Source organism: Papio anubis, chromosome 12, assembly GCF_008728515.1.
Source record: "Papio anubis isolate 15944 chromosome 12, Panubis1.0, whole genome shotgun sequence".
NCBI classification, from domain to species: Eukaryota; Metazoa; Chordata; class Mammalia; order Primates; family Cercopithecidae; genus Papio; species Papio anubis.
In genome coordinates this window covers 73,315,226-73,329,646 of record NC_044987.1, presented here as the reverse complement: position 1 = coordinate 73,329,646, position 14,421 = coordinate 73,315,226, and the positions used below count along the sequence as shown (strand labels likewise).

General features: G+C 46.5%; 1 protein-coding gene across 1 annotated transcript in view; it reads right to left on the bottom strand.

The window, feature by feature from the left end:
- The window catches only part of SPON1 (spondin 1), a 300,029-nt gene extending 293,971 nt beyond the window's left edge, over nt 1–6,058 (bottom strand). Inside the window, exon 1 of the mRNA XM_003910193.5 lies at nt 5,213–6,058. Within this exon, the coding sequence (XP_003910242.3) occupies nt 5,213–5,831 (619 nt within the window). The 5' untranslated portion in view covers nt 5,832–6,058. The remainder of the gene's footprint in view (nt 1–5,212) is intronic.
- Between the last annotated feature and the right edge of the window lie 8,363 nt (nt 6,059–14,421).

Genomic DNA, 14,421 nt, shown 5'->3' with positions numbered 1-14,421 from the left:
ACAGAGTGCAAGAAGATGTCAGGGGAACAAGGTAGAAGGAGCCTGGTTCCTGGATGGCCTTATGGAGCAAAGCCTCCCATCATGCTGGATCTCCCATTTACCTCTTGTTTAAAACACTGTGTTTTGGGTTCTGTTAGTAACATGAGCTTAGCCTGTACTATGACTAATATAACATGGTAAGAGTCCCCCCCATCTCACAACAGAAATTGATATTGACCTATATATATGTGTGAGTCTGTATTACAAGCAAATGGACAGTGTGAGAGTGAAAAGCTCCTCATATACCAGCCCATAGTGGTAAATGTATCAGTGATTATAGCTTCTTGATGCAATTGAAAGAGTCAGCTGTAATGAAACAACTTACCTGTGACTGGAGAAGTACTCAAGTTTTAAACCTTGAAAAATTCCATTTTGATATGCTTTTTGGTATGTTTTTATTTCTTTCATTTCCTAAAACTCAGAGCAATAAACAATCTCCACAACCATTAAGCATTAGCTATAGCTGCATTTTCTAATTTTTATTATCAGTTTGTACTAAATACTTATTAAAAGTAGTAACGGTTAAAAAATAGTTACATAATAAAAAAGCGGGGAATGGTGCAAAAAAGGGAAGAGAAGTAGGAAGGGTGGCTTAATTATAATATCATCAGCAGCATTTACATTTTTAAAAACTCTATCATCCAGGAAATAGTTTAAAAGACCTCATCCTGTGTAAATTTCTCAGATCCTAAATATGTCCTTTCCAAACATATAATTTTGCAGGCATGGTCATATAACATCTGTATGTAAAAATAAAACAACAGTAAAATCTGTTTTTTCTTTTTTCTTTTCTTTCTGGGTTTTTTTGCTTCCCCCCATCTAATTTCCTTTTGTTTCCCCACGAACAAAAGGAATTGGCCAAAGACTGACAAGGTTCTTCATGATTCTAAATTAATCCTCTAATTTATGGGGAAATACAACATTGAAGCCAATAAGAGAAAAGAGCAAATGTGAATAAGGATTTATCACTTTATATTACTTTGTAGTAATATAAAGTAATTCTCCTGAGAGATGTCAGTTACTATCTTGATTTGTTGTTCTGTTTTCCTTGAAGGAAGGCTCACCATCCAGAAGGCTGAGGGTAGCTGAGTGAATTTCATTCTATTCCCAACTAATTTCATTGAGTCAACACAGAAGACTGGTTAAGAGCACAGATTTAGGAGTCAGACAGACCTGAGATCATATCCTGATTCTGCCGATTATTAGCTGTGTGACCATGGGTAAGGAACTAAACCTCTCTGAGATTTAGTCTTCTTATCTGTAAAATAGTAACGATCAGAAACTTCCTCAAAGTACTATAAGGAATAAGTGAGATGAGTAGGAAGAACTTAACACAATATCTTATCTAGGGCTTTGCCACTAAGTATTTTTCTATTTCCAAAATAACCATCTCATATTTTTTTAGCAACCACTGTGTGACAATTTCTTTTGACGTGAATTATTTCTAATTTTCACAGGAATGCTGGGAAACAATCAAAACACCCTCATTTTACAGATGGAGAAATTGGCTCAGAGAGGTGAAGTGGCTTCAGTGAATATGTGACCAAGCAGGACCTGAAACCAACCCACCCAACATCAAAGCCTGTGCGCTTTCCACCAGTCTGAGGTGTCTACTCCTGTGGTCGATGTGTGTCTCAGTGTGGGACAAAGAAAAAGCCATGCAGCGTTGGAGGTCTGCAAACCTCTCAGTTTAGGATAAAACCCCCAATTATGCTTGAAGTTGGACCAGCTTTTGAAACCTCTACTGGACATTCTTTTCCCATCAAGTTCCTTGAAATGTCCCTTTAAAAAACATCTAGGAAAAGCCACTCTCATTAGCCAGAGTCTGACTTTATTTTCCTAATAAACAGACCTCTGGTAAGACAAAAGAGCCTCTTTTATTTTCAATCAATTATTAAACATTTCAGTGGATTTTCTTCTATTTGGCTTGAAATTGTGATCTGGGAAAGGCTGGTCCTGCAAATTGTCCTCCTATATAAAGGAAGCCCCTTGAGGATCCTCAACTTGTTATTTTTAATCACTGTAATCTCCTTTTCAAAGGAGGCCCTGGTCAGAAACAGAGCAGGCCTTTCAGAGCTTTCTAAAGCACAATTATTGCCGTTGGAGGGAGGGGGGACTGTGGGAAGAGGGAGGGAGAATAGAAGTGGTGGGAGAGAAAAGGAAATCAATATAATACTAACAACTTGGGAAAGACAAAATAATGATCTCAACTGAATTCAGGTTTTGGGGAGGAAACCCCATGTTTCAGTCTTTTTTTAATAGTGACCATTTTATTCCGGTCTAGAGTACCTAAAGACTATACTTAGACAGCAGGCACAAAGAACAGAAGCTGCTTGGGGATGAACTGGAATACTGTGGACAAAGATTTGAGGCAGGAAAACAAGTCATTGATTCCAAGGATTGTGAGGGATCCTAATTCAGGAAAAAATTAAAAAGCAAATAGAACACCAGGGGAATGCCAACTTAACAGCCTTAAGTCAGGACAATGAGCAGAATGTGTTCGAGTTACTTTTAACATAATTATTATAAGAAAGAAGGAGCCAGCAGAAAATGTCACAAACTAGGCCAGCAACTTTTCTTTCAAACTTTGAGTGGCGGAATCAGGTTTGCTAATTGCAGAATATTTACTTGGAAAACATCAGCATGGTTCCTGCAAGATCTCTTTCAAGGTCTCTTAGCCATAAGAAGGGAGAAGAGATGATTGCCCAATCTATAGCCTGAGTTGGGGTGTCAAAGTCCAGACGGCTGTTTAGGCAGGAGTAGCCTGAAGGGTGAAAGTCCAGGACACTCCCTATCCAGTTCCCCACCTGCTGGCCCTGGACTTTTAGGTAGTTCTAAAATCTCTTTAGCCCGGTGAATACCAGCTGTATCTCCTTCCCAGTGTTAGGGCCACCAGCTGCCAACGCTCAACTAAAACACGGAGGATTAGTGTGAAAAGAGACACTGGGTACACTTGGCCTGAACCCCAGACTAGCCTAAGCCACTGAAACAATCCTCCTGGGCTTGGATTCGCAACAGTCTTAGCCAAGGCTCCTGATATGAAGAAATACCTCATTCATTAATTCAATTAATTCATGAGGACCCAAATAAGCACCATTCACTGGTAGATGAATGGGACTGGAGGAGAGCTGAGGAAACCTGCTTTCAAACGCACACATGCTCTTCAAAAACAAAAATCTGATCAAGAACCTACCTCCATTAGTAAACCAATAAAGGCCTCACATTCAACTCTTACGCTTATTAGGCATCTCTTTTAGCTCAGGCACACTCACCTTTGTAAACTCATTTACTCCCTACCACCAAGAGAGGGTGGATAAACAGCTTTTTTGGTTTGTCTGTTTGGCTTTTTTTTTTTTTTTTTTTTCTTGCTAGGAAATACGTGCAGAGAAATTAAATGACTTGCACAGGGTCACACAGCGAGTAAACCCAAGTCTGTTGGACTCCAGAGCCACTTCTTTCTCTGCTACGTGGAGCGGGGACAGTTTCCCCTGTGAACTCAGGTCCTCAGTTTTGGGGAGGGCTGAATAGGCCAGTGAAGTCACACTCGCTTCCCTGCGGTCCACAGGGAGGATCGGCCGCCTCCCGGCTCCACCGAGTGGCAGTCGCCGCCCGTCGGCGCAGCTCGCTCCAGCCAGGGTGCCAAGCCGCGCACTCCCTCCCGGGCTGGGAGGGGTGTTCTCCGCCCAAAATCTTTCTTTGTGCAGCTGCGCGCCGGGGTCAGATTATTCCTCGCAAAGTGCTCAGCACGCCAAGGTGCCAAGGGCACCAAGGAGCCGGCTTGGGGTAGCTGAGGGTGGAGAAAGTCGGGGACACAAACCCGGGAAAGAGGGAAAAGCGCTCCAAGAAGGGTGGCCCCTGGCTTTGGTCTCCAGCGTGGCCCTGGCGCCCGCTGACACTGCCCCAAACTTTATCCTGTGTTGCTCCCACCGCTTCCGTCCAAGGCTCTCTGGGGAACTGGGAAGGCGGGGAGGAAAGTACAGCAGCTGGGAGCCCATTTGCCCCACCAGGTGCCCCAATGACCCACTCCTCCCTGCTTAGCACCAGAGCTGACGTATGAAGGGGCGAGGGTGAGGGGACACGCTCCCTGGCGGGACCCAAGGTGAGGCCAGTCAGGCTCCCTTCCCTTCTTGGTTACCTGTCCCCGACCCGGAGAGCGGCGGCTGCTGCACGGGGAAACGATGTCTGGGAGATGACCCTGCTGAGGAGCGAGGTGGCAGGCCTGGGGATACAGTCAGGCGTCTTCAGGTTGGTGCTAGTCGAGCTGCCTGTCCCGCCCAGGAGGCGCTCACCTGCTTGGACACCTCCTCCCTGAGCTCCCGAAACCCAGCTCTCAGCCAAGCAGCGTAGGCGCTACATCCCTGGGACGCGGAGACTCCGAGCTGCCGGAGCCAAGGTTCCCCGGCCTCCAGGGAGCAGGCCTTGGGCATCGGGGCTTCTCTTTCCATCTTCATCCAATTCCCCTTTCAGTTCGGAGCTTACCCAAAGGTCTTTGAGGACCCTGTCCCCACTGGGAACCTGTTCTGGAAACCCAAGATCCTCCATCTCGTCTGGGACCACGAGAGAATAATTTGGGGTTCTTTCCAAGGACCCTTTCGAGGAGCTTTAGGCTGTCCCTGCCCCTCCTTCTCGCGCCCCAGGACCGGTTAGGGAGAAGCCAAAGTCCCTTCTCCTGAAGAGTCCTATCTAGGGAAGCCGGAGTGGCCGTCCCGCCTGGGGCCGGTCTTTGAGAATCGGGTACCCTCTCCTTCAGGGCCAGAGTGGGGAAAGCTGGGGTCGCTGCCTTGCCCGGGACCCGACCAAGAGAAACCTGGATCCCCTCCAGACCGATTTGGAGAAAGGCGGGTTTACCTCCCTCCTGCAGACGGCCGGGGGAGAAGCGAGCCTCCCTTGCAGTCAGGCCGGCGTGACGCGTGGCTCCGCCTGGGAACCGCGCGTCGGAGACGCGGGCTGCCTCTCCTGGCTGCGGCCCCCGCGACGGCCCAGTACGCTGGCTTAGGATGCGCGCTGAACTCGCAGCTGCAAGGGCCGAGGGCAGCCAGGACAGAAGGGCCCTTGCTGGGCTGCACCCGTGCCGCGCGCCCGGAGACCGCGCGCCCTCCTCCGGCACCGCGAGGTCGGCGCCCTCCGGGGACCGGGTCCCGCGCTCCCAACGCCACACCGGGCGGCCACTTACCGCGGTAGCTGGTTCCCGGCTTATAGAAGTCGGGGTCGCCCTCCACGCGGAGGCTGAACTCGGTGTAGCCCTCGCGACGCGTGCCCTGGGCGCGCAGGATACGGCTGCAGTAGCCCTCTGACTTGGGCACTTTGTCCAGGGTCTCGTCGGAGAAGGCCAGCGCCGCGGCCAGGGGCAGCACCAGGGCCAGCAGTGCAGGCGTCCGGCTCAGCTTCAGGGGCGCCAGGGACAGCCTCATCCTCGCGGCCCCCAACTTTGTGCCGCGGCCGCCGGCCTTGGCCACGCGACTCCTGCCCGAAGTGGTCCCGACGAAGGCGCGACCTGGCGGAGCCGGGGCGGAGAGAGGGAGCTCGGAGCCGGCGTCGGCGACTCGGAGACCGTGCCAGGCTCGGCTTGGCGGCCGCGAAGCTGCGCTGCGCTGCGCTGAGCTGAGCTGAGTCAAGCGAACGAGAGCAGCGCGAGGAGGGGAGGGCCGCGGCGAAGGAGCGGGAGGAGGGAGGGCTGATTTTGCCCAGATCCCCCAGCGCAGCGCTGTTTTGTTTCCTCCGAACTGGCGATTAGCAACGCGGCCGTGTTTATTTTGCGACATTGGGTTCCCAGGGTCTGACGAAGAAATCATGGCATACCGGACGCTGTGGGCTCTGTCCCATCGCCTAGGAGGCTGCTGCTCCAACCCCCAGCTACACTCCGGACCCTCTGGAGGACGGTGCTCAGAGGAAGGAAAGCCTGAGAAATAACTTTTGTAGCACACCTGCTCTGTGCCCAGCAATATGCTTGGCGGCTTACTTACTGTATCGACCCGCCTTCATGTTCCCTACTCCCAATAAAGATTGCATTACTTTCACTCACTTTATAGATGAGCAAACTGAGACTTGCGACCAGTTACTGCAGGATTAGATGCGGCGACTCCGGGCCCATTGCTCTTCCCAAGGCCATATTGGAACATGTCAGACTGGAGGCTGAGAAAGGAGAAACGACTTAGCTACAGAGGTTAGGGCCCACGATAGTTTTGGAGATCTATGAAAATGTTTTCTTTAAAAATCAGAAGAAAAAAGTTTAGGTCAAACAAAATGTTTCACTGTATAATGTTAATATATTTGTATTTACACCTCTACAGTCATAAAATATGCTTAACCTGGAGGAAGGAGCCAGCAAAGGCAAAAGTGCCCAAGGCTCAGGAAGGTCCTCCTACTGCCCGGGAAAGGAGTTTCAAAAGATTCAATGAAGAGCCTGTGTTTTCTTGGCTTACATTTTAGTTCAGATTATCAGTCCCCAGGGACAGATGTTCAGAGAGGTGCTGAGCCTGAGGGCCTGAAGGGAAAAGACCCGGGGCAAGAATCTCTCCCAGTGTCTCTCTGGGGAAGAGACCCAAATCAAACCTCAGTTCTGCCACTCACCCATTGTGAAGCTTGGGCTAGTTACTGCACTCTCCAAACTTGTTTCCTGCTCTGGAGAACAAGGGAGTGGGGGTGGGTGCCAGTACATCCTTCCTAGAGGTAGTGGGGGGATATGCTAGAGTTGAATGATGACCCATATAAAAGACTCGAGCTGGTTTCTAGTGGCGCCCGCTCCCTCACCCGCTTGGGGATACCTTAAGCCCCCTGCCTCTCAGTGCACACAAGCATCCCTCCCCAGGTGCCCTCAGAAGCTTTGGTTTCCTCTTCTTTTTGCCCAGGGCCTTCAACACACCTTAAGTGCCAACAATTAGCAAGCAATCTCCTTTGCTTTCCTGGTCAGTGTTTTCTCTTTCATAACGCTACAAACAGGCCCAGGGCGCCCCCTGTATGGGAGGTCCGCCCTTCCTCCCTGCGTGCCCACTTACTCAGCAGTGCTTGTGCTGGAATTCCCACTGCCACTATTAACTGGGTGCCTTCTCTCAGAGGTCACCTGAGAGTAACCCCTTGCTGAAGCCAATTATGCTCCTCTCATCCCTTGCCCTTCTCGACCCTCACAGCACCTAATCCAGCTGATCGGCCCTCCTTTTTGAGGTGAGGCTCAGATCCACGTCTAAGTGCTGAGGGAATTGTCTGCATCTTCACTCCACTGGCTCAGCGCTCATGCTGCACTCCAAGTTGCACGGTCCCATCCATCCAGCAAGCTTTCATTAAGTGTAGATTTGGAGCTAGACTCCGTGCTGACCAGTAGGTAGAAGAAGGAACAAAAATTCATCCATCCATCCATCCATCCATGCATCCATCTATCTGTCCATTCATTCATGACAAAGACCCTCCATGTACTCAGTGCTTGGATAAAAAAAACATAGATATGTTACTTGCCTTTAAGGATTTTACACGCCTGTGGCAAAGGCAAATATTAAATACATAATTATATGAAACTTTTCAAATGATAATTGTGATGTATGCTACAAAGTAAAATAAGTGGTTCTTGAAAGTGTACCCGATCTTATCTCAGAGGGCAAGAAACTACAGAAATGAATAAATTGTGACCCCTGTCTTCACGAAGCTTATGGTATGTCTGAAAGCTCAAATCTGTGCTCTTGAACCTCTATTCATCTACAAAAGGTTCAAATCTAAGTTGGAGATGGGTGGGCATGAAGTAGGCAGGAATGCAATATTTAACTTTACGTTGGATATTGACAGGAAAACTATGTGAAGTAGGCAGCCTCAATTCACCTCCGCACTCCCATTTTTCAGATTAGGAGCCTATGATATTACCTGCTGAGATAATGTTCCATGGCTATTAAGGGAAAGAGCCAGGATTTAAAACAGGCATCCCCAACACCAAATGAGGTACTTTCCAGTACACAGTGTTGGCCCTACCATCTGGGCTATGACAGCAGGCTCTAACCAGCTCACCAAGCTCCAATCCCAGTACATGAGCCAGGTTTTCCTAAACCAGCTTGGCTGTCACTCACACCTCTGCTCTTTTCTCCACTCATCCAATCCATCACCACATCAACAGTTTCACGCTCTCCTCCACCACTACTCCAGTCCGTGTTGACATCCTCTCTCATCCTCCTAACTGGGTTGCCCTTGTCTACTTGTGCTCTCCTTCCATCTGTCTTCTGCACTGAAGCCCAAGTGATCTTTTTAAAAATGCAGATTTGAATGTCAATCCTGAGGTTAAAATTTTTTCTCAGTGGTTTTTCAGGGCTCTCAGAATAAAGATAGAATCTTTAGCCAGGTCTCCAAGGCTCTGCTTGATCTGCCTCTCCAGCCATGCAGCTCTTCTCTTTGTCTGTGCTGTTCTGTCTGCCTGGAATCCTATCATGCTCTTTGGTCTCTCCTACCCACCACCCTCCACTGGCCAACTCCTATGCACTCTTCAGATCTCAGTGCAAAACTGCCTCCTCAAAGAAGACCTTTCTGGTTTCCTAGAAGAGATCCAGCCACTAAAACTCTGCTGGAGCTCATGAGTACCTTTTCTTTTAATCTCCTTCCTCCTCCTCCTCCTCCTCCTTCTTCTTCTTCTCCTTCTTCTTCTTCTTCCCTTCTTCCTCTTCTTCTTTTTCTTCTTCTCCTTCTTCTTCTTCTTCTTTTTCTTCTTCTCCTTTCTCCTTTCTTCTTCTTGAGGCAGGGTCTTCCTATGTTGCCCAGGCTGGTCTCAAACTCTTGGGCTCAAGAAATCCTCCTGCCTCAGCCTCCCAAAGTGTTGGGACTACAAGCATGAACACCTGGCTTCTTTTAATATTAAGATTTATAAGGACCTATTCATTTATAAGTTTAATTTTTAAAATTTTATATTTGTTCAGTCTTTGTCTCCATTCTAAATTCTAAGCTCAAGAATGTCTGTGGGGCTTACCACTGTATTTTCCATGCACACATAGTGCCTGGCTCATAGTAGGGGCTCCATAAATATTTTTTCCCTGAATAAAAACTTTTTAACAAGCCTACCCTCAGTGCCTTCTGACTCAGCCCAAATTTTAAGACTTGGCCTCCAAGGCCCTCCATGTTCTGGTCTCACTGTGTCCATCTGGTCATGCCTTGTCATAGATCCCAATCTGAGCTCCCAACACCACCCAGCTGGGCTCCCTGTGTCCTCCACTTTCAGTATTGCCTCAGCACCTTTGCTTACAGCTTTCTCATGGCCTGGAATGCCCTCCCTCCTCCTGCCTGTTTAAATTTTCCTCCATAGAATGAGATCCTGCAGTCTCCCCTCCTCTGGACTTCAGTAGAACTGAGGAGAAAAAGTTTCCTATTTCGACTATTGTGTTCCAGTGAATTGTCTTGAACTATTTCTTGTGTCTATTTCTCATCTCCTAGCAATGAATCCAGTTTACTTTCCCCTTAATTTCCTGTTCAGATGTTTTGTTCTTTTGTAAAATATACTGGACTTCAAGAAATCTCCTTCCAGTGTTGTAGCCTAAGGCAGAGCTGATGTTAGTTGCTACGGTGTTGCTAAGGAAAGTCATTTAGCCAGGGCAGATAATTAACTTTATCAGTGTGTGTGGGTAGGTCGCAGAAGAGAAGAGCTGGGGGCTCCAGTTCTCCAAGAGGAAAAAAGTCCTTTGATTCATAGGAGGTAAGATCTCCCTCTTTTTTTCCCCCCTTTAAGAGAGAAGGGGGAAAAGGATTTTCTAGATTAGGGTTTTTCTGAGTTTGGTCACTGAAACATGAGCCTCAGATGTTTGCTTCAAATGCAAATTCCGAAACCTCATCCTAGACCTACTAAATCTGTACTTTGAAAAAACTCATACTAAAGTTTAAGGAACCACCATCCTAGACTGTAATTCAGACTTGAAGTACATGGGTTCCAGGCTGGTTCTCCTATGTTTTCGCCATGTGAAGCTGTGCAATCTTGGAGAGTCACAGGACCTATCTACACTGATTATGTGCAAAATTGGTCATAGTAATACCCATCTTGCCCACCTTGTGGGATTTTGAGAAATAAATGGGTAAGTGAGATAATTTGTAAACTGCAACGAGGTCACAAAAAACCCCACCTAGTTATTATTGTTATTCTTATTAATTTAGGAAAACAGTCTAGAAACTTTATGTTTTTGTTTCTCTTATATATAGAGTTAAATTGGACATTTTATAGAAAAGGATTTCTAGAGAAAGAAAACAGATAGGCAATGAAGGAGTTGAATTGCACTGAATAATCTATTGTAATCTGTGGTGAGGAGGCCTGGAAGCTGTCTACAGGTGAGCTAGCAAGTTTAAAGACTAAGTTATGGGCCGGGCGTGGTGGCTCATGCCTGTATTCCCAGCACTTTGGGAGGCCGAGGTGGGCGGATCACAAGGTCAGGAGATCAAGATCAGCCTAGGTAATATGGTGAAATCCTGTCTCTACTAAAAAATACAAAAAAAAAAAAAATTAGCCGGGCGAGGTGGCGGGTGCCTGTAGTCTCAGCTACTCAGGAGGCTGAGGCAGGAGAATGGCGTGAACCCAGGAGGCAGAGCTTTCAGTGAGCCTAGATCGTGCCACTGCACTCCAGCCTGGGCAATAGAGTGAGACTCCATCTCAAAAAACAAACGAACAAACAAACAAAATAAATAAATAAAAAATAAAGATTAGGTTATGGAAGCTGAATACATATAGTAAAAAAAAAAAAAAAAAAAATCCTAAAAGCAAAAGACATTAATTAATTACAAAGATATTTTTTCAGAACCTGCTGTGTTCTAGGCATCAGCCAAATTACATATAATTACATTACCTTTGGAATCCTGAAACTGATTGGGCCCATCCCACAATGGGCCCATCCTACCCAAAGCTAAGGTATGAGCTCCTCCGATCACCTGTCTCTCCAATCTTTTGGTCTCCATTCAGTTTTGCCCTTCCTTCTGCTGTCTGGAGCAGTCCTCTATCAATTGCCCATTTCCGTATCCAGATCAGCATTCTAGTAAGTAAGAGAAAAGTAAGAGTCACTCCTACATTAAAACTCCCAGCATCCAATTTATACTCCTTCATCCTATCTCCATCATCCGTAGCCTCCAGGTCACTCTCCTGCAGCCACTGTGGACACTGTGGGCCGCCTAGCTTCCTGCCTATCTTGTCTCATGCTATGGGCCTTGGAGACTAGCCTGATGAAGTCTGAGCTGACAATTTAGTCTTTGCTCTAACCTCCTCTACTCCAATGAGCTTGGCCTCCCTCCATATCAGCAGCCCTCTCCCACAGAAACACCCCTGGCTTTGGGAATCTTGAGCTCCCAATAGCACTTTCTCATTTTACTTCCAGTTTTCCTATTTCTCACCTCCTCTGTGTCATTCAGGTTTACAACTGCTTAGTCACTTCTGTTTTTTTCCAGCCCATCTTGTTAATTCCTTTCCCACCCAGCCTGGACATCATGTTCAATCATTTTAACTATATCCTAACCACCATTCTTCATTAACTCTCCTCTTTTATTTCTGTTCCTCCTCTTTAACCCCCAATGTAGAGTAAATGAACCACGCGAAACAATGGAACCAGACTTCTGAGTTCTGCCGCGCAAAACCTGGTAACTCTGCCAATTACTTTACTACAAATGCATGAATTCTCTTTAAGTATAGTTCTTAAATGTATTCCTAATAGTTTCTTTTCCTATTCATCTAGTCCTTACCATCTTTTCAAGCCTGCTTCATCACTCTTTAATTCCCACTCTTTGGTATGGAAAGGGGTGGTTACTTGCCCTCTTATTTTATCCCTTACATGGGGGACAGTAGGCATGAACTTCTTCAAATCTCCATATCTCCTTTCCACAAACCAAACTCTGGCAAAACCCGAGTTCGCTTCTTGCCTCAAATGAAGAAAGGTTTGACTCTTCAATTTTTTCAAGGCTAATCCCCTACTTGCATTCTCGTCCTCATTCCCTGACTTCTGCCGAACACTGATCTAGCTCTTATCCTCTCTCCCTCTTGTATTTCTGTTTCTGTTCCTGTCCATGTCCTTGGCCTGCAGCTATAGCTAAGTCTTCCCCATCCTGGGCGGGGAATTGGACTAGGGATTGAGGTAGTGCTAGGCAAGAAACTGGACTTTTTACTGACCTTGTCTCACTCTCTACCTCCTCCCTTGTAACTCTGTTTCCTCAGTTTTTATGCATTTTTTTTTCCACGCGGTGTAGCTTGGAATCAGCTCATATCTCTTTATGGAAGCTGTTCTAGCAGAGATCACCTAAGACCTCCTAATTGCCATAGCCATTGTCTGAATTAAAAATGGCAGACTAGAAGCTCACCACTGAGAGCAGTTAAAGAGAACTGCATAGCAGGAGGTCTTGTAAGCTATAGATCTTGTCCCAACCTGGAGATCTCTAAGTCTCCTTGCTTTGGGTTTATGGATTACAGAGAGCACTGTGTCTAAATGCAGCATAGCATGCCAGGTGCAGCTGTGGGCATCTCCCAAGAGCAAACCCTTGCAAGTCCAGCCACACATAGAACCCAGATGCAGTCTACATTCCCCTTGTGGTTCTCTTGCTGTTAATCTAGCAACCCGACCCAAGCAGAACCACTTTTGTGAAGTTCTGGGAACATCAGGGCTTGGACCACATGACCACGGCACACTACTGCCACCTGGTGACAGTGAACTGAACATGCAGCAGTATTAAGTAAAAACTAAGCACCCAGGCACTCCTTGAACCTATTTTAAACTACAATGTTTGGGCCTATTTTAGACTAGATTGTTTGCCCTTTGAGAATAGACTCGTTGAGTTTTACACTATTTTAGAATAATGTGTCTGCATAAAGCAGGTGTTTAGTGAGTTTTTGTGATATTTAAGCCTTTCATTCATTCAGCGAACACGTATTGATTAACTAGGAGGTGGTAATCCAAAGAAAAACAAGACATAATTCCTGCCTTCAAGAAGCTGCAGAGATGGATAAAGCAGATATTTGTAAAATGAAGAATTATGTGTACTAAGTATTAAAGGGGGCACAGAGAAGGGAGTAACTAATTCTGTCTAGGTAAAGTAACACTTGAAAAGGTACTCAACACCTCGAAAGACAGACTTGTCAACTGGACAAGGGGATGGAGAATATAGGAGGGGAGAAGAGCTAATGCAAAAGCTTAGAGATGAGAGAAGGCAGAGTGTGTCCTTGGGGTAGCAAAATGATCTTTTCAGTGGCACTGTATGAAGATGGATTGTCCAGTGAGAGTGTAGGGGCATGGACACATGTTAAGAGGCTTTAACAACAGTCCAGAGGAGAGCTGCGAGCTAAGGCTAGGAGGAAGGGATGAATTGGAGGGCTGTTCAAGAAGCAGACTAAAGAGGATGGAGTGCCTGGTGATGTATAGAAAGGGAGACAGGAGTGGCTCTGAGAGTTCTCATATGGGCCACTGGGTGGTATATCTACCACCTCAATGGCATATTTTTCCAAGACAATGAATTCAAGAAGAGAAGCCATGGGACATGTGGGAATGAGGAATGTGTGAGATGATATATATTCCATTGTGGATATTTTACACTTAAGGGGTCTTTCAAAGGGGGATGTACAGTGGACTGTCAAAGACAATAGGTTTCTATCTCAGAAGGGAGTGAACGCTGGAAACAGAGACCTGGGAGTTGGCATTGTGCCCCAACACTCCCTTTAAGATACTCTCAAAGCTCAGCTGTCCTATGTTACTTCTTAGCTTTGTGCTCTGATTTCCAAGCAAATAAACCAATTTGATAGATGCACTTTTGCTAGCATGCTAATGGGAAATAGTAATCTTGAGTTCCCTACCTGGTTCACAAGGTGACACAGGAGGATGTTCACAATGGCAGCCCAGGGTAAACCAAAGACGTAGGACTCTAGCCTCTGTAACCTAGGAGGTACTCATGGTTCTGGGGAGCTTCCCAAGCTTGTTGGCTGATCGCTCCTTTGCTCATGCATAAAGCTGGAACTGGAGGGAGGCACTGAGGGCAGACAGTAGAGGAGAAAACAGACCTGCCTCCTTTCTGCCTGACAAGATGAGGAAGAGACAGAAGGGAAGGAAGGAGACAAAGCAAACAGAACTGGAAATGGGGAATAAGACAGAAATGACCAGAAAGCATATTTAGTGCATAAAGAAATACATAAGAGTGTCTGAGAAAAAGCAGAGGAAATGAGGATCCCGTCCTCCTATTATCATAATGAAATGTCCATGTGATGCAATAAAAAGGCTTTTTTAATGCCTTCCAATTAACTGTGGCTCAAGTTTTGCACGTCTCTCAGCTGGAAAATATAATTGCTGAAGTGTCAGGTTTACCAATTGGATTGTGGCTTTAAATAAAGTGCCATCCAATTGTGATTTCACATATACAACCCAAAGAGCTAGCACTTGGGGGGAAAGAAAAAACAAAGTCTCCAGAACATAA